Genomic DNA, 20259 nt, shown 5'->3' on the forward strand with positions numbered 1-20259 from the left:
ATGATGTTCACTTCTGGGATCACCACGCTGGTAAACAGCATGAAGCCTCTCTCTGATCAAATAATTGCATGGGTGACTGTCATGGGGGAAATACTCGATTCAGTCAAACCAGAATGAAAGCCTGCTTCCCAGAGATTGTCAATCTCAATAAACATCATCTGATGCTTTGAGGCATTTTGTAGTCTAATGGTGCCGAATCGGCCAAAGAGAATGTGTCCGAAGAGAAATGAAAGCTGCACTAAAGAACAAATAGCCTGTAGAGGGGGAAAAACTGTGAGTTCAGATTTTCGTATGCCAGGCTGAGATTCTGACAATCAAATGCTAAAGGTGAAAATGCTAGCCTTCAACTTCCATAAATAAGCCATGGCTCCAGGGAAGACCTGGGTGCCTGGATCAAAGGAAGCCATATTTTCCAATCAGTATTTGTCTCGCATAAAGATCCCTCACTGAGTTGTTTTCTGATAAAGCGGAATTCATTTTGGTGCAGAGATTTGAACACTTAAAAGGCACACACACAACAGTAAATGGCACTCTTTGGAGCATGTTGACCGATTCAGTGTGTAACAGAATAGGATTTTGACATATCCCAAATACCTAAATATCAGCATGAGCTATAAAAACATTAGAGAGATCAGAGGTGATGTTATGTCTCTAAATATCTTTACTTATCAACAAGCAGGAACATAGGCCTTTTACTTTTACCTGAGGCATTTTTCTTTTCAAGTTTTCATGGTGGGATTTTATGGTAGCAACCCCTCATGTTTTCTCCTTGCCAGCAGCAGTTTTATTTATAGTCCAGCCCATTCTATCTCACTTCTTCTTAAAAGATGTCAGGACCTAAAGGAAGAAAATGGATTAGATCGGAGAAACTCAAGAGCTGGCTTAATGGAACCTCTGCCTTTTCCCTGTCCAATGCTCTTCACCCCCTTTATAATATGTGCACTACACAGCCTCAAACAGCTGTGAAAATGGGAAATGTTGAAAAAACTTGATCCAGCCATCCATCGAATAAGTCAGCAAACTTATAATAACTTTTTTGGACAGATTTTGTAAGTATTGCTCGTCATTGAAACTAGGAAAATATAGTAAGTGTAGTTTAAATAAGAACTACCTACAATCCCATAAAGCAGAGAAAACGAATGGTCTTACTAAATATAGTTTTATCCTGCTTTGCTTACTCAACATTATATTGTGAACATTTTCCCAAGTCAAGAGAAAACTCTTCGAAAAAATTATTGACAATTCCATTTATTGGCACCTTAAGAGAAAGAATAAGGATTTTTCCTGTTTCCTGTGTAGATGCTCTTTCAGGGCAACAAAATAGCTATGGTCAGTATGTGAAAGTTGTGGTTTATGGGAACGTTCTAGGTAAAAATATGGAAAGAATGAGAGAATTTTTTAAATTATCATTTTGTACTCCCTAATAAAATAATTGATTCAGTCAAAGGCCTTCAGTAGATGAACCAATTGATGAAAGGTTGGAAAGATCAGGTTTTGGCCACCTGAACTTGCTCTGCCTTTAGTCTGTTAAGAAGGAAACAACCAGGGGCGCCTGGGTGGCGCAGTCGGTTAAGCGTCCGACTTCAGCCAGGTCACGATCTCGCGGTCCGTGAGTTCGAGCCCCGCGTCGGGCTCTGGGCTGATGGCTCAGAGCCTGGAGCCTGTTTCCGATTCTGTGTCTCCCTCTCTCTCTGCCCCTCCCCCGTTCATGCTCTGTCTCTCTCTGTCCCAAAAATAAATAAACATTAAAAAATAATTTTAAATTGCACAGGGCACAAAATAAAAAGTTGGAGTAATGATGGGGTTTCGCATTTTTCAATTTTAAACAATATGGTAGACTTTCTAGCAGGTTAATCTCCTAGCCAGAATCAAGAAAGGAAGACACAGCAGCCACACTGTTCCCACAGAGTTGAGGTCTGGAAGGGGTGACCCAGGCCAGGAGACGTCTGTTTGGAATGTGGGGTCATCCTCCTCCCGTTATTTCCAGAAACACATGGTAAAGTCTTAAGGTACTCAGCCTCTAAGCCCTTTGGGCTTCTAAACTTACCACAAAAAGATGACAGGCTGAAAATAGAGAAGCTTGTAGGCTCCTAGGTTAAGAGTGTGCATTTGGAAAACAAAAAACAAGCAGGCATATCACACAACACACAAAACGAGACTAGGCCAGGAGAGCGTGCTGTACAGACAGATGAGGGTTTCCCGAAAGTGTTACGACTGAGAATGGTCCCAGGATTTACCTTGTCCTTGTCTGCATTCTTCGTACAGTCAGAGCTGCTGTAACTCACAGAGGTTGCACCAGTTTCTGGATCTGCTAAGGACCCTGGAAGGGATAGAGGTTTATTCTACTTTAGTGGACTGTGTGAAATTAAAAGAAACCCTCACCTCATTCCTCCAATATCTTAAACTGTTCCCTACACACAGGTCCTTGGCCAGAGGCAGAGGATATCCCACATGCCTCAGGTGACCCCCAAGGATAAGGGGGACAATCCCATCACCTTGATAAAGACCTCACCGTGCCCTAGTTCATGTTTTTCGTAATTAATCAAATAACTATTGACAGGTCAGGCTCAACTAGCAATCTAGAAGTCATCACCTAAACAGAGGTTTCTCGGGTATACATTATGGGAAATCACCATTTCATTACAGATTAAGAATAAAAATAAGGATTCCTGGGTGGCTCACTCAGTTAATCATCTGACTCTTGATTTTGGCTCAGGTCATGATCTCACAGCTTGTGAGTTCGAGCCCTGCATCCAGCTCCACCCTGACAGTGTTGGGATTCTCTCTCCCCACCTCTCTCTCTGCTCCTCACAGACGCGTGCACACACACACACACACACACACACACACACACACACACACACACAAACACTCTCTCTCTCTCTCTCTCTCAAAATAAATGAGCTTTAAAAAAGGGTAAATGGAGAATACTGATTGGGGTGTATCATCAGGGAATGCTCAACCTGGGTATGTTTCTTCAGGCTCCAGGTGGATTGTTCAGTCTTTTCGCTTATCTATAAGCTGCCTTCTACATGGGAAGTTATTATATAACTATATCTGAATAGAAATGTACTTATACTAATATATAAACGAGAAAAGAAAAACGATGGGTATTTAGCAGTGAAGCTGCAGACTTGCCCTGATAACATCAGAGGACAAAGCTATATGGAGCCTGAATTTAGGAACGTAGGGCTATGGTTCAAGAAAAAAATAAAATAAAAATGACAACGTTAAAAATAGTAACGAAATGAACTTCTCCTCAAACAAAACTAAAATAGTCTTCACATTGCGTCAAGGTGGGAAGAAAGCTAAGGCCCATGTCCCATCATCCCCTCCAGGCTCCTCTCTTTAGCTAGGGCATGCTGGAGGAGGTGGGAGGGTCCGCAGTCAGGGGAGGGGCCTGAGCTCCACCAGTCACAGGGACAGGTGCTCCGCTGCCTGGGGCACCAGAGGAGAACGCCCTCCTGTCACCCCTTCAAACCACCTGCTCTCCTTAGGTAGTAATTGTGGTTCTGTCCAGGACACACGATGATCACCCACAGGAAAAGGCTTTGCCACAGAAATTAGGCTGCTGCACACACCACGTACTCCTTACCTCTCCTCAGAGGGTTCTGCGTCTCTGGACTTCCAGGCATTGTTCTCCGCCTCCTGTATCCCTCAAGCAGCCTCTTTCCTTCCATCACATCCAGTCTTGGATACAGAAAAAGAATGGACTTCTATAAGAGTTGCAATGCCACATCCTCTGACTAGACACTAAACAGCACAGCTGTCATCCCTCAAAACACCCATAAAAACTCATGTCATGCTCCAACACCTGTGTTTCAAGTGGGCGACCTCCTGGCTCTGCTCTGCCATTTCCCTCTCCCAGATCTGAGGCTTGACCTGGGGGAGAAAAACACATCCACCTTCAGTCGTGCCAGACTGTGCACCAAAGAGGGAGAGGAGGAAAAAAGGAAACACTTACCCAGTTGTCCTGAGCATTATTCTCATGAACTGCGATCTGAAAAAGCAACAATGAAAAGTCCATATTTAGGAAATCCAAGGGCCACTACATTCACCCACATGAGGTACTAAGGGTTCAGTGTGTCAGGCAGAGCTCAGGGTCCCTGGTGTCTGAAGGTGAGTTCTGCCTGCTGCAGCTGTTCTTGTCTTTCTTCATTTTGTTGCCTGTGAGTTATAGTAGCTTTTGTCAGATAAGGCCCAATATTGGCTATGATTTTCAATAATCTGCCCATGTTGTCATCCTCCTCCTATCTGTCCCCACATGAAACACTTTCCACGTGATTGTAAATGTACAATAGGATCAAAACTGTTGTTCCATCCTTTCCTAACTCATTCCATGACCGTAGGGTTCAGAGTTCACATAATTCCTTCCCACTTTCAATTGTGCCCTAATTCATCATGTGACAAATGTCTTTCATCATAAAGCTCTTCCCTCCTTTCACTTAGATCTTCACCATGTTTCCTAGGGTTGCAAAGACCAGGGCCATGAAATGGCACTACCATGTTGATGGTATGATTCATTCTAAGACACACTGCTTTCCTACAGATTATGATACTTGACACCACCCCCCAGGAACGTTGGCATGGATGAAGTTTCCACACAGTCTGGCCATTGCTTGAAATCTGGAAATGTTGATGAAGTTAATTGTTTTGTTCTTTCTAAATCTTACCTTTTTTATCTGTTAATACTCTATGCATATGTCCTGTGCATTTTTGTTTATATTACTATGTTGAGTCTAAACATAGACTTTTAACCTTGTAAAAAGGTTAAAAACAAAAAAAGTGAAGAGAGGTTTCATGAGCTGCTGGTAATTAGTAGCTGAACTCACTTGTACTTGTTTATTTCTTTCATAGCTATTTTCACATTTTCCCTGCAGCTGCCAGCTGATTCTTCTTTGCCGCCAGTTCACACTGTGTCATTTTCAGCTTCCTAAGATGGGAAAGACATATACACAGTCCAGGAGCCAAGGTCCACAAATTCTGCCTTTTTACCTCCCAGCACTCTTGAAGGCCTAGATACAAATACCTTTCCCCCACCTCTCCCATAAATGCACAGACTGACAACACAGTCAGAGAAATGAACTGAACACCCCATTTAAGTTAAAGAAAATTCAACCTCTGTCTGCTGCCATGTCTCTGCTGTCAGACCTGTTTCCTCTCCTTCATCATAAAGTCATCAAATAACATTGCACTTTGTGCCTTCCCAGAGCTGAACTTTGGTTTGAGATGGTGAAGGCTCATTTCAGTTCAGTGTCAAAAACCTTGTCTGACCACCCATACCCATTAGGATGAACCAAGGGATCATCACTAGTCTCACACCTCCTTGGGGAGCCCTGATTCTCAGTCCAGAAGTTGTACCCTGACAAAGACAATCACCCTAAAAGACGACCTTCCAGGATATGGCTTCCCCAACATTGCAGCTCACTCCCAGACATTGCTAGAGTCAGGAGCACAACCCCTGCGTCCACCTTCACATATCCTGGTGGAGGAAAAGGCCAATCTTAGAGCAGCAACATCACCTGAGGTAGAACCTGATATGAACTGTCACACAGTCTGGGTTTATCTCCAGGAAACAGATTTCAGATGGAAAACTATCAACTTCATGGAGCCAATGTACTTGAAGAAGACTCAGTTCATTGACAGTGAAGGCAGCAAAGGGAAATGCTTAGAAAGGCTGGTTTGCTGTGTTGCCCTCAGACTATTTTGTTCATGGTGTTACTTTAAAGGGTTTCAACTTGGTACTGGATGTATTCAAGAGTCACATGCAAAATTGAAAGACTCCTAGAAACGGACACAAAACCTCTAGACAGAGAAAGGCACATGCATTTCCTTCCGGCATCTCAGGCAGTCCTTCAACAAATGCTTTCTGGAGTGGCTGGAATGTAGTGGTTCTGTTGTAAGGGATTGAAAATAGAAACGTGGCCAGGGTGCTGTATGTGCTCCCCAAAAGAGCTTAGAAATGATAAAAACAAGATGCCAGTGAGACAGAGCAGGCTCCACCCCAGGTGTGGGAAGGACTAACAGAAGCTGAGTCTCCAGGGAAGAGAAGGAAGTATTTCCTTTTCAATGTGAATGAGGGACTCTAAAGGCCCTGATCTCCTCCTGAGAACAAAAGGAAATACTGTACAAAGGAGGAAACATGTGAGCGAATGCACCACATTTCTAATGACCCCATGAAGACACATGTGACCAAGATGGAGAAGAAGGAAGCCCAGGACAAAGCCAGCCTGGCAGTGGGAACCAATCTCCCCAGGACTCATCAATGAACTTGGGGATAGAAAACTGAACTGCAAAATAGCTGAACAACTTTATGGGCACGGACTTAGAAGGAAACATGTGTAGTTCAGAGGCGGCCAGCAAAGATGAGCCCTAGTGAAGCTGTGGGCTTTGGTAAAGACTCAGAGGAGTTACACTTCAAAAATCAGGGGACAGGAAATAACTCAGCTTCCTTAGGGATTGGCCTGCTGTGAACAATCTCACTAGCAGAACTGATGCAGGGATCCAGTACTACTGGCACCCCTATCCCCTTTCCAGAAATAAATTTCTGTGGTTTCTGCAGCAAGATCATTGATTTTTCCCCTACACATTCTTGACCCATGTGTGGTCCTGAACAAAAATGACCTAATTCCTGGATGACAAGACAACGTGATGGGACTGAATCCCAAGCAGATACAGATATCAATGTTATTAATGCTGATACCTTCCCTCTTCCACCCCAAATACATGACACAATATGTGACAAGCACTTAGGACTGAAAGGAAAATGCGGGTGACAGAAAGCAAGGTAAGAAGGACAGGCACAATTCTGAGTGCATTTGGCAAAACATTTGAAAAGAATTTTAGTTATCTCTACTGGCCGTCACATTCATTCATACAACAGTACTTGTGATAGTTCTCACCTGAACATTTTAGTCTTCTATAGCCACTTTTCTTTCTTCATAGAATTCTTCAAGGATGCCTGCTTTGTCCTTCAGCTGTTTGACTTTTGCTTCTTTGGTTGCTTTCACAGACCTCAATGCATTACACTTGTCTTCCAGGGCCTTTTTATTTTCTGTACAAACATGGATTTGCTTTCTAAGTGTGCACATGACCTGAGACTTGTTTTTGGTGAGATAGGAAAAGGGCAAGAACCGTGAAGGCAGGAAGGCCCTCTTTCCCTTTCCAATGCAAAGTCATTGTCACCAATATGGGGATTTCTCCGCAACAGACAGCATACTTTCCAGTTGACAGTTATTGGACCTCAAGACTCTCAACTCTACATGCTCGAATTCACCATTTTCATCTTGCGTTTTTAAGACAGATATGAGAAAAACACTTTCCATAAGTAATGATTGCACAAAAATTTGAGTGCACCTAACAGAACAGGATTGTGCATTGCAATAAACAAAGACCTTGAGGCATAAATATAACTAGGAGAAGATAAAGATGGTGGGAAATAGTTCATGTCAGATAGCTTATAAATGGTTTTCTTGTTGGGATATATATATATTTATATACATCTGTATATGTGTGTGTGTGCAGACACACACACAAACACACACTTCTTCCCCATTCACGTTGAAAATTCACTGTTCAGCATTAAGAGAGAAAGAGACTATGGAGCACCTGGGTGGCTCGCTCAGTTGAGCATCAGACTCTTGATTTGGGGTCAGGTCATGATTCTAGGATCGTGCGATCCAGACCTGTGTTGGGCTCCACACTGAGCGTGGATCCTGCTTAAGATTCTCTCTCTTTCCCTCTGCCCCTCTCGCATGCCCTCTCTCACTAAAATTGAAACAAAAAATTCATAAAGAACAATTTAAAAATATTTTTTAAAAGGAAAGGATTATACACTGTGGCTATCACCCTTTGTCTCTCAACTATATTTGGGAATTTTCTACATATCTTGGAGGGCAGAGTTGAATGATGTGATAAATTACCTAGTTGTGAAAATAAAAGATAACTCCTAGTCCCTGAAATAGCAAAACTCATCTTGGTGGTCCTGGTGAAATTCTAGCTCATTGTTCAGAAAGAGGTTTGGCTCCCAGAGGCCCACTCTCTACTGTGGGAAATGGCAAGCAAATATGCTGTGCCCACTTCACCCAATGAATAAAAGCCTCCAAAGCCAAATTACAGTAAAACTCAGCAGCCAACTCTTACCACTTCCTGATTCTTCACATTCCTCTCTCTCTGAGTTTGCAAGGCAACAAGTGCACTTTGAAGGGTGTCATTTAAAATTTCATTGAAGTGGGTTCCTGGGCGGCTCAGTCAGTTAAGCATCCCACTTCAGCTCAGGTCGTCATCTCGTGGTTTGTGAGTTTGAGCCCTGTGTCAGACTCTGTGCTGACAGTTCAGAGCCTGGAGCCTGTTTTGGATTCTGTGTCTCCCTCTCTCTCTACTCCTCCCCTGCTCCTGCTTGTGCTCTGTCTCTCCCTGTCTCTCAAAAAATTAATAAACACTATTTTTTTAATTTCTTTAAAGTGCTTATTATTTTGACGTTCTCCTTCAACAAAACATGTTGAATGAGTAATAATAATTCATTCCTTTTATTTGTGTTTTTAGAATGCAATCCAGGCAAAGAAGGGATTCTTACATTCAGTTTAAAAGCTTCATCAGAGAGAAACTTACTTTCTCTCATAGTTTCCTGAAGACATTTCCTTAACTCACTGTTGTATAAAACACGAAAAAGGAATCAGAAAAAAAAAAAAAAAAAGCACAGTGCTAGATAAACCTATCTTCTAATGTGTGACTCCTTTCACAAATAAAGAGGTAGCTCTTTACATTTGTGAAGCTTGTGTTGAATTGGTTTTGTTTATAGAACACATGAAATAGGTCAGTAGGATGCTCTACCAGAGTGGCAGTAACCAAAATGAAATCACAAAAAAATATTTGAAAGGGCAATGCTACCTTCTGTTCCCAAATGGATATTTTTTCAGCAATGAAGTTCTCTGTTTTCTTTCTTAAAAGTATTGATCTTCTCAATTATTCACTGTAAACTAACTAAAAGGAGACAAAACATGTTCTAAGGCTGTTACCAAACCAGTGACCTCAAATAATCCCAGTGTATTAGCAGCACACATGATCTGACAGGTGGGTGTAACTAACATTTTAGCTTTCCCGTTGTGCCTGAAGAAATCAAGTTTTAGCAGCATGTTAAACCTAAGAAAACCTTATTTCAATGAGATTCCTATTTAAAATATTGTCCAAAATGGAGAAACACAATAAAATATCTTCTCATTTCTCTCCCATCTGGAAGCACCCTTCTTAGAAAATCCAATCACTTCAAATACTTATGTCACCACCAGAGATGAAACAAAAATCAAATCCTATCAACTTACATTTCTCTCCTCCAATTATTAAGGTACATAAATAGGTCCCTGCAAATAATGGAACAAACAAAACCATCCTTTAGTCTCGATTTGAGCCACTCACACTCCCAGGTGCTATTTGGAATTCCACACAAGGAAAGCTCAAACTGCTGCTGACTGACTGACTACTCGAAGGCCTTGGATGACTTCCTGCTGCTCACAGGTTGCCCTTCGTGAACCCTAGGCCGGGGGCCCTGGAGGACAAGGTCTTTGGAATCAAACATACGGGTACCATCTCAGCTTTACACTTAGTGGCTGGAGGATGTGGATTAATGGCAATTCCTAGAAGACAAACTTTTTTCATCCCAACGTGAGAATGTTAGCCTCCAACCTTAAAATTTTTTTTTTTCAACGTTTATTTATTTTTGGGACAGAGAGAGACAGAGCATGAACGGGGGAGGGGCAGAGAGAGAGGGAGACACAGAATTGGAAACAGGCTCCAGGCTCTGAGCCATCAGCCCAGAGCCCGACGTGGGGCTCGAACTCACGGACCGCGAGATCGTGACCTGGCTGAAGTCGGACGCTTAACCGACTGCGCCACCCAGGCGCCCCACCCTCCAACCTTAAAGGAATATTATTCAACACACACGAAGGACCCAATTACAGGCAACACATGTAAGCTCTAGAACAGACTCCTCTAACAGGGACTGATTCTGTCATCTGACCAGAAAGTGCAAACTTCTCTTTTGTTGGCCCAGTGTGAGAGCTCTCATGTCCTGAGATCACTCTTCTCCCCACCACCGCCACTGCATTCAAAGGGATGAACAACCAGCCTTTGAGGGCTCGTTAAGTGTCAGGCAGCCACCCTGGCTCTCAACAGACAGCGCCACAGGATCACCACAGTCTATGGAGCCTGTGCAGAATACATTACCCGCATTTGCAAAAATCTCATCTCCACTCATTCTCCCCTGGCATGAACGGCTTCCTCCACCTCAGACTCAGAACCATGGTTTAAACCTCTCTTGTGACACACACCCTGCCTGGCAATATCTGGCTTTGTCTCTAAGCTCAGGCTTCTTGATGGGCTTGTAGATAGAGAGTTTTCTCATCTTCACATTTCACGAAGAGCCAGGTCATGGCAAAGTACTCACTCCAAACCTCAGGCTCATATCATCACTTGTTTCCTAATCATTTCTATGTAAAATTACACTAATTTCATTCCCTCTACTCTGGTGATGTGTTCCTCCTCCTGATGTCTTAAGAGATGGCAACTCCCTCCACATTGTCACTTAGGCTCCAAACAGGGAAGAGAAAGATGAATTTCAAGAGTTAAAAAGTCAATTAGACATCAGAAGTCCCCATATTTATCCTTAGGTGAATCAAAACGCACATCAAGGGGCGCCTAGGTGGCTCAGTTGGTTGAGTGTCTGACTTTGGCTCAGGTCATGCATGATCTCACTCTTCGTGGGTTCTACCCTCCCATGGGGCTCTGTGGTGACAGGTAAGACCTGGTGCCCACTTTGGACTCTGTGTGTGTCTCTCCCTCTCTGTCCCTCCCCCACTTGCACTCTTTCTCTCTCAAACATTAAAAAAAAACAACCCACATCAAACACCAGTACTGAGAAAATATTGCAAAGAAAACTAAAGCTTAAATTCTTACCGTGATATTCTCAAGGCTCCATCTAAGAGGGGAAAAAACAAAATTAAATTTGGTGTCAAAACATATTATTAGTAAAAACCTATAGTTCCTGATAAGAGCAAAATAGTAATCCAGTGAAATTACAGTAATTTTATTTTGCATAATTAATTCACAGGATTAAAAGATAAGAAAAAATAGAATTTCCTATTTAAGTCATGTTACTTCACAATTTCTGTTAAAGAGCACAATGTAAATAGCTTTTTTTTTAAACAGAAAATTTGTTTATATTAAATGAACATTCAGCCTATTCAATTTTGACCATTGATAATACATTTAAAAAATGCTTTAAATTGTCATTTCCCTCGCTTATTTTTTTTTTTAAATCCAGTATCCACACTGAAGTTTAGAACTAGGATTATTTTGAATTCCTGAAATAAAGAAACAGGAAGGAAGGGAGGGAGGGAGGGACAGAGGAAGGGCGGGCAAAACCTTTGAGCTAAGACATGCCTCTTTTATTCTCTAGAAAGCTCTTCTGAAATACTACATGGAGTTGGCTGTCTGCTGAATTCATACAGAGTTATGGCACCTCAGGTGCCATGATTTTTTCCAGACTGCTACAAACAAAATAAAAGCCACCGAATGAGAAAAAGAATAAAACACGGCTAGAGCTAAAGCACAAGCAACAACAGAAATAACAGTTGATGTTTAAAAAAAGAGCAAAAAGAGCTCTGCAGACCTCAGTTCTCCTGATAAATTCTAGCTCATCAAATCTAGGCATGACCCGGTTTTGACACCATTAACATATTTCCCCATTCTAAAGTTTGAAAGGACGATGAGAGGCCGAGGCCAGCCCTAAACTCTTGCCAGGATATTAGAATATCATCATGCTATCAAAAAGCCACTTAGGAACCTCTGAGCTTCCCTGTCCCTTGTCACCCAGCCCCACAGGCGGGTAAGTGAAAAGGAATATGAACACACCAAATACTCAATATTTGTGTTTCTGTGTGAAGGCAAGTTTTCTCCAGTGGCAGGGAGAGGGGCAAATACTCATTTAGAAATAAATTCCAAAGTACTCTGTTCTTCCAGAAAAGATCTGCCCTCAAGAGGAACGAAGAGCCTAACTGGGGATTTCCCAAAGAGTAAGCAATACAGGTGAGGGAAAATACTCAACTCCAGGGCTCTCACCTTCCTGTCTCACCTGGGAGTCAATTCAGACTAACCCCTAGCCAGATAAATATAAAAACCTCACACTCATGTCCTATTTACCTCAGTTCCTTTACCAGCACATAACATTTGCCTTTCAACACAACTTACAAGGCATAGTAAAGTAAAAACCACACAGTTTGAACACAGATAGCAAGCATTAGAATTACACTTCCTATGGCAGAGATGTAGGAATTATCATCCTGGGAACTTAAAACCACTTCCATTCCTATGATAATGCAGATGATGAAAAAAGTGGACAACATGTAAAAAGAGATGGTGAATGTAAGCAGACAGCTGAACCTCTAAGATTTTAAAGTGATTTGAGAAGCAGCGAAGGCAGTCCTGAGAGGAAAATACATTGCAATCCAGGCCTATCTCAGGAAACAAGAAAAATCCCAAAACCACAATCTAACAGCACACCTAAAGGAAATAGAAGCAGAGCAGCAAAGACACCCCAAACCCAGCAGAAGAAGAGAAATAATAAAGATCAGACCAGAAATAAACAATATAGAATCTAAAACAACTGTAGAGCAGATCAATGAAACCAAGAGTTGTTTTTTTGAAAAAATAAAAAAAAATTGATAAACCTCTAGCCATGCTTCTCAAAAAGAAAAGGGAGATGACCCAAATAGATGAAATCATGAATGAAAGTGGAATTGTTACAACCAATCCCTCAGAAGTACAAGCAATTATCAGGGAATGCTATGAAAACTTATATGCCAACAAGCTGGGCAACCTGGAAGAAATGGACAAATTCCTAAACACCCACACACTTCCAAAACTCAAACAGGAGGAAACAGAAAGCTTGAACAGACCCATACCAGTGAAGAAATTGAATCGGTTATCAAAAATCTCCCAACAAATAAGAGTCCAGGACCAGATGGCTTCCCAGGGGAATTCTACCAGACATTTAAAGCAGAGATAATACCTATCCTTCTCAAGCCATTCCAAAAAATAGAAAGGGAAGGAAAACTTCCAGGCTCATTCTATGAAGCCAGTATTACTTTGATTCCTAAACCAGACAGAGACCAAGGAAAAAAAGAGAACTACAGGCCAACATCCCTGATGAATATGGACGCAAAAATTCTCAATAAGATACTAGCAAATCGAATTCAACAGCATATAAAAAGAATTATTCACCATGATCAAGTGGGATTCATTCCTGGGATGCAGGGCTGGTTCAACATTCACAAATCAATGTGATACGTCACATTAATAAAAGAAAAGATAAGAACCATATGATCCTGTCAATCGATGCAGAAAAAGCATTTGACAAAATTCAGCATCCTTTCTTAATAAAAACCCTTGAGCAAGTCGGGATAGAAGGAACATACTTACACATCATAAAAGCCATTTATGAAAAGCCCACACCTAATAGCATCCTCAATGGGGAAAAACTGAGAGCTTTCCCCTTGAGATCAGGAACACGACAGGGATGCCCACTCTCACCGCTGTTGTTTAACATAGTGTTGGAAGTGCTGGCATCAGCAATCAGACAACAAAAGGAAATCAAAGCATCAAGATTGGCAAAGATGAAGTCAAGCTTTCACTTATTGCAGATGACATGATACTATACATGGAAAATCCGGTAGACTCCACCAAAAGTCTGCTAGAACTGATACATGAATTCAGCAAGGTTGCAGGATACAAAACCAATGTACAGAAATCAGTTGCATTCTTATACACCAATAATGAAGCAACAGAAAGACAAATAAAGAAACTGATCCCATGCACAATTGCACCAAGAAGCATAAAATACCTAGGAATAAATCTAACCAAAGATGTACAAGATCTGTATGCTGAAAACTATAGAAAGCTTATGAAGGAAATTGAAGAAGATATAAAGCAATGGGAAAACATTCAGTGCTCATGGGTTGGAAGAATAAATATTGTTAAAATGTCAATACTACCCAAAGCTATCTACACATTCAATGCAATCCCAATCAAACTTGCACCAGCATTCTTCTCGAAGTTAGAACAAGCAATCCTAAAATTCATATGGAACCACAAAAGGCCCCAAATAGCCAAAGTAATTTTGAAGCAGAAGACCAAAGCAGGAGGCATCACAATCCCAGACTTTAGCCTCTACTACAAAGCTGTCATCATCAAGACAGCATGGTATTGGCACAAAAACAGACACATAGACCAATGGAATAGAATAGAAACCCCAGAACTAGACCCACAAACGGATGGCCAACTCATCTTTGACAAAGCAGGAAGGAATATCCAATGGAAAAAAGACAGTCTCTTTAACAAATGGTGCTGGGAGAACTGGACAGCAACATGCAGAAGATTGAAACTAGACCACTTTCTCACACCATTCACAAAAATAAACTCAAAATGGATGAAGGACCTGAATGTGAGACAGGAAACCATCCAAACCCTAGAGGAGAAAGCAGGAAAAGACCTCTCTGACCTCAGTCGTAGCAATTTCTTACTTGACACTTTCCCAAAGGCAAGGGAATTAAAAGCAAAAATGAACTATCGGGACCTCATCAAGATCAAAAGCTTCTGCACTGCAAAGGAAACAATCAACCAAACTAAAAGGCAACCAAAGGAATGGGAAAAGATATTTGCAAATGACATATCGGACAAAGGGCTAGTATCCAAAATCTATAAAGAGCTCACCAAGCTCCACACCCAAAAAACAAATAATCCAGTGAAGAAACGGGCAGGAAACATGAATAGACACTTCTAAAGAAGACATCCAGATGGCCCACAGGCACATGAGAAGATGCTCAATGTCGCTCCTCATCAAGGAAATACAAATCAAAACCACACTCAGATATCACCTCATGCCAGTCAGAGTGGCCAAAATGAACAAATCAGGAGATTATAGATGCTGGCGAGGATGTGGAGAAACAGGAACACTCTTGTACTGTTGGTGGGAATGCAAACTGGTGCAGCCACTCTGGAAAACAGTGTGGAGGTTCCTCAAAAAATTAAAAATAGACCTACCCTATGACCCAGCAATAGCACTGCTAGGAATTTACCCAAGGGATACAGGAGTGCTGATGCCTAGTGGCACTTGTACCCCAGTGTTTATGGCAGCACTTTCAACAAGAGCCAAATTATGGAAAGAGCCTAAATGTCCATCAACTGATGAATGGAGAAAGAAATTGTGGTTTATATACACAATGGAGTACTACATGGCAATGAGAAAGAATGAAATATGGCCTTTTGTAGCAACATGGATGGAACTGGAGAGTGCGATGCTAAGTGAAATAATGCATACAGCGAAAGACAGATATCATGTTTTCACTCTTATATGGATCCTGAGAAACTTAACAGAAACCCATGGGGGAGGAAAAGGAAAAAAAAAAGAGGTTATAGAGGGAGGGAGCCAAAGCATAAGAGACTCTTAAAAACTGAGAACTGAGGGTTGATGGAGGTTGGAGCAAGGGGAGGGTGGGTGATGGGTACTGAAGAGGGCACCTGTTGGGATGAGCACTGGGTGTTGTTGGAAACCAATTTGACAATGAATTGCATATTTAAAAAATAATAAATAAAATAAATAAAAACATTAAAAAATTCTACATTTATGAATTTAATGTGCAATCTCCTAATTTTCCATATAGGATGTACATTTTTCTTTCAACTACATGTGGGATTTTCTCAGGACTAAAACATCTAATGTATGCATATACACAAAATATCAAATGAAGAAATCCACTCTAACGAAATGAAATCATACTGGTGAACATAGGTTACATTTTTTATGGCAGTACTCAAGGTGGGGTGATATTTTCAACTGGGGGGGGGGGAGTTAACAGACACGTACACCACAAATCTTGAAGTTACAGCAACTTGCCTGCGCATCAGAAGGTCTGTCTTCTTTCTTACAGGGACAGAAAGGAGCCTTGAAAGTATGTGTGGTGAATGTAAAACTCAGGCAGGTCTGTGAATCTCTGACTGAGAAAATGAGAAAGAAAGGGGAAAAAAAAGTGGAAATGTATCGAACAGGGTATCTAAGCATCAATTTTCATAAAGAAAAAATACCATCAGGCTTTTTCTTCTAAAATTGATTCAGGATGTTTGTTTGGTACAGTCTTACCCATACTGAGAAGTGGCCTTGGTATGTTCTTTGACCATGAGCAGTCTGGGAGGGACGCCGTGAATCTGCTTTTAGTAAAACTGCAATCAATTTAAAAGTATTTCAGATGTTCACGAGTTCATGAGAAATCAGAAAACATGCCAAATCTCAACTGAAAAGGGGATAAGGTAACGAGGATGTTTTTAAGATATTATTGATGAGATTCCTTCCAAAGAAGAGAAGAGAGGATAACTGTAACAAATTCTGTTGCAGGAATACTATTGAACATTCAAGAAACGGGCGGTTCCCGACACAACATACCTGTCAGGTTTCCAGTCGTTTCCAACGACTACAACATTGTTGGGAAAAAATCCCCACTGAAAGTTCATAAAAGCATGTGCGATGTGGAGGGCACATTGTGTTTTCATCTCTCGCTCTGGTTCCGGCAGGACTCGGAGAGTGGGTCTCAGCTCCTTCTTCTAGAAGGTCCTGAGAGTCAACATTTGGCGGCTTCACTTCCCAACTGAATGCGCCTCCTGTTCCTCCGAATTTGGGTCAGGCTTTCTCCCCCGAAAGAGGCCTGACCTGGAACAAACCAACCCCAGCCTCTCTGACATGGCGTCACGGGATCCCATGAATCCACGGATCCTCCAGGGAAATACCGGCAGGGGAAATGAGGAACAAACCACGGAACAGCCCAGAAAAAGCGAGGGACTGTGCCGCCAACCGACCACCCGCGCTTCCGGGGAAGCCGCCCAGGCCCTGCCTCCCCCGCCTCGGGACTCAGCCCCACCACCTAGGAGACGCCAAGGGGCTGCGAAGCCTCCAGGGTCTCCCCCAGGCCCGGGGACGGAACCTGCTGGAAACGCAGCTCTGGCTCTTTGCCCACACTCAGAGGCACTGGGTCCTCAGAAGCAAGGAAGCCTTCCCAGCCCCGAGGCGCCCTGGATCAGAAAAGCCTGGTTAGTGGGCGCCTTCTCAGGCCATCACTGCCCACGCAGAGGCCCGGCCCCTCCCTGGGCGTGGTGCGTGCGCGCCCTCTGCCGGCCGCCATGGGAATTCCGCAATGCTCAAGGCCATGGCTGCTCAGCTGGAAGTACTGAGAGTGCAGCTGGTCCAGTGAAGCCTGTTCTCCTGATCGGGAAGGGTCTTACCGAAGGGCTTGCTTGGGACACGAAGAAACCTTTTCCTTCTCCTTTTTACTGAGTGAAGAATGAAACCGAATTTATTGACGTAATGATATCATGTGTAATGCTTTAAGCAGCATTCACAGAAATAGACACCTGCTGACCTACAGATTATGGTGTTTAGCACCATAATACTTGGGTTAAATAAAAAAGTTGACACCTCTGAGAAAGAGATACAGGCTTCCAGCTATGGAATGAATAACTCATTGGGATCCAAGGTACAGCCCATAGAATAGCGTCAATCCTGTAAGAAAGCGTTGCATGCTTTCGCAATATAGCTACCCTTAGGTACCTGGAGAGCGTAATGTATACACACGGAATCACCATGATATATGCCTGAAACTGATACAACATGGTGAGTCTCCTATATTTCAATTAAAAATGACAAAATTTTTAATTTCTCCTTCACCATCAAAAATTATTTCTAATTGAGAACATATGAAATTCCATTTATACCACATTCTCTAACGTCAACATCTTGATGTTGAGAGCTTATTTTTCTTGTCAGTAATGTCTTTGAGGACACAAATGGGACAAGGTCAGAATGTGCATCTAGAGGGAGCTACACATCTGGTATAAATTTCCTGCCTCTATATGGGTAATTTCAATGAAAAGTGCTTTAGGGACGAAGATGGATGAAATCATTTCCATCAGACTCATAGGTAGATAATTGTGCCTTCAAATAATAATTGCCATCTCTTCATATCAGAGGAAGGCTGGGTGAAGATATAGGTTTCTCTTTTGATCTAAGAGAAGGCTGTGGTGTTTTAAACTGCTCACCTACCATCCAGAATCCAGAGATTAGCAGCCCTCGGCCTTCTGCTCTGTGCAGCCCTGTCCAGGAAACGGCACCACATCTCCTGTGTCCCCCTCTCCCCTGTCATGTTTTAGCTCAGGCCCTGATCACAGTGGATGAGAATCCTGTTTAGAGAAGCTGCTCATGCTGACCTTTACTGGAGCACGGCTGTTCCCAGCCACCGCAGGGAAGCATGTGGACAGCCAGATTTTGAGCCCTTGGTGGCCCAGCCATGACCCCAACGTGGATGGAAGGCTGGTTGCCTCCATAACCTGGGAGGAAGGAGGGCCAAGCAGGAGTCAGGGGCTCTGGGGCAGAACGCATGGGCTTTGAGGACCCGGAAAGAGTCACATGCTTACACCCAACTCCTCCTTGGTGGTGCGGAAGGAATGGGTATCATGTCATTGACTTCTGCCCTGCCTGGCCCTCAAAAAGGAAACAGTAGGGGGTGGGGCGACTTGGTAGCTCAGTCACTTAAGTGTCCCACTTTGGCTCAGGTCATGATCTCAGGATTTGTGAGTTTGAGCCCCACGTCGGGCTCTGTGCTGACAGCTCAGAGCCTGGAGCCTGCTTTGGATTCTGTGTCTCCCTCTCTCTCTGCCCCTCTCTCAATTGTGCTCTGTCTCTCTCTCACTCAAAAATAAACATTGCATCAAAATAAAAGATAAAAACAGAAAACACTGAGAGGAATATGGGCCATTATAAGACTCACACCCACAACTGCTACCATGAGTCTACCTCAGCTCCCACCTGGATTGGTGCTACCGTGAGGTAGCTGGTACGTGGGGAAATCCACAACGTGTGGATTCATGCAGGGTTTCCTCACTGTTCTACCCGAGACACTGCTGACCCCTCATCCATGTCTTGCAATCACGAATCAGCCATGTCCTGGGGGCTGATAGCTGCCCTGCTGATCACCACACACCACGGTGAGTAGGAAGTGCCACGTGCTTGCGAGGATCTATTGACGAGTGAACACAACTGTCACCAGATCTGGAGGAAGCTTGTGGCCACCACCCCAGAAGGAACCAGCGGGACATGTGCAGTCAATACAATTCAAACAGTCACTTATCTTCTGCCCCTATTACTGTAGATTCTCCCTGTTTGTGACCGTGTGTACAGGGGTCACACTGTGTACATCAACACAGAATGACCGTAGGTCCTCCTGGAAGCAGATAATGACAGAGATACAGAACTGTGATGGGTTTATTAAGGGAAACGAGGAAAAACAAAATAGAGGGGACAGGAATGGTCAGGGAAAGAATTCAGTCAAATATGCATACCAGACAACTTTTCTAAATATATCACATCACCACAGCCTATTGGTCATAGTTCAGGGTCCACGAAGTTCGCATTCTCCTGTAAGGCAACGAGATTTTGGGTTATTGCAATGGGATCTTGTGTTCTCCTCTATGTATTTTGTCTTCAACAATATATCTGTGGCCTTGGATGAACACTTAATTGTGTGGCTGCATCTGTGTGTGTACCTCTAAGGGATTAGGACTGTCTTCAAATCTTAGATATAGATCCCTGAATGTACACAGTATCACAGTTATCTTTTTCTTTTTCATAAAGTAGGACCTGAATTTTAAAAGAAAAAACACAGGGGTCTTTGCCGTAGTTTTTGAAACAGGGATTGCCAACCTCTCAGCCTCAGGCATTACACTCTTAGTTTCATGAAATTGAATGAACATCTGTTGAGGACCTTCTGTGTGGAGATACATTCATTTCCACCCTGAGAAGGGTGAGTGTCCACTCCTCCCATACATTTTACAAATTCCTTAAGTGCTTCTCACCTCTTCATCGTACTGACCTCAGAAACCAACATTGTCCCTGTTTCTCAGATTACAAACCTGAGGCTCTGAGATGACCGCCTAGAGCTGACACAGCAGGAACACAGGCAAAACCTCAGGAGATTGCGAGGGAACTTTCGGAGACGCAAACCTGCAGGCAGGGTGGTGACCAGAGTTCAGCAGGGGCGGCTCCTCCTCACCCCTGACTTCCCCACCAAGAGTCTGACTCAGGCTGAAGGCCAAGGAAGCGGCACAGCTGATCTACAACCTGCCTTCACATTTAGTCTCACTGAGACACGCTAACTTAGGCAGACA

The 20259-nt window shown here is 42.9% G+C and overlaps 2 protein-coding genes and 1 long non-coding RNA gene across 27 annotated transcripts in view; 1 reads left to right on the top strand and 2 right to left on the bottom strand.

The window, feature by feature from the left end:
* Nucleotides 1–9787, bottom strand: part of LOC111559441 (transport and Golgi organization protein 1 homolog) — a 25507-nt gene extending 15720 nt beyond the window's left edge. For 3 of the 7 annotated variants that reach the window (XM_045053182.1, XM_045053181.1, XM_045053180.1), the window contains exons 1-6: nt 4107–4746; nt 3965–4000; nt 3815–3882; nt 3596–3690; nt 2238–2320; nt 703–837 (exon numbers count right to left, since the gene is read on the bottom strand). In XM_045053182.1, coding sequence (XP_044909117.1) covers nt 811–837; nt 2238–2320; nt 3596–3690; nt 3815–3882; nt 3965–4000; nt 4107–4235 — 438 coding nt within the window. In that variant the 5' untranslated portion in view covers nt 4236–4746 and the 3' untranslated portion in view covers nt 703–810. The other 4 variants (XM_045053179.1, XR_006594766.1, XR_006594765.1 and 1 more) reach the window with 4 other exon arrangements.
* On the top strand, nt 6646–12539 carry LOC123384121. The gene is made up of 2 exons (XR_006594797.1): nt 6646–6787; nt 11453–12539. It is a non-coding gene; the product is annotated as an uncharacterized LOC123384121 (long non-coding RNA).
* Nucleotides 12540–18708: 6169 nt separating this feature from the next.
* Nucleotides 18709–20259, bottom strand: part of LOC123384112 (extensin-like) — a 239517-nt gene continuing 237966 nt past the window's right edge. For 15 of the 19 annotated variants that reach the window (XM_045053164.1, XM_045053163.1, XM_045053165.1 and 12 more), the window contains one exon: nt 19340–19510. In XM_045053164.1, coding sequence (XP_044909099.1) covers nt 19471–19510 — 40 coding nt within the window. In that variant the 3' untranslated portion in view covers nt 19340–19470. Of the gene's footprint in view, nt 19317–19339; nt 19511–20004; nt 20096–20259 lie in introns of those variants that run through there. The other 4 variants (XM_045053161.1, XM_045053148.1, XM_045053149.1 and 1 more) reach the window with 3 other exon arrangements.

The sequence above is a fragment of the Felis catus genome, chromosome A2 (genome assembly GCF_018350175.1).
Source record: "Felis catus isolate Fca126 chromosome A2, F.catus_Fca126_mat1.0, whole genome shotgun sequence".
Classification (NCBI taxonomy): domain Eukaryota; kingdom Metazoa; phylum Chordata; class Mammalia; order Carnivora; family Felidae; genus Felis; species Felis catus.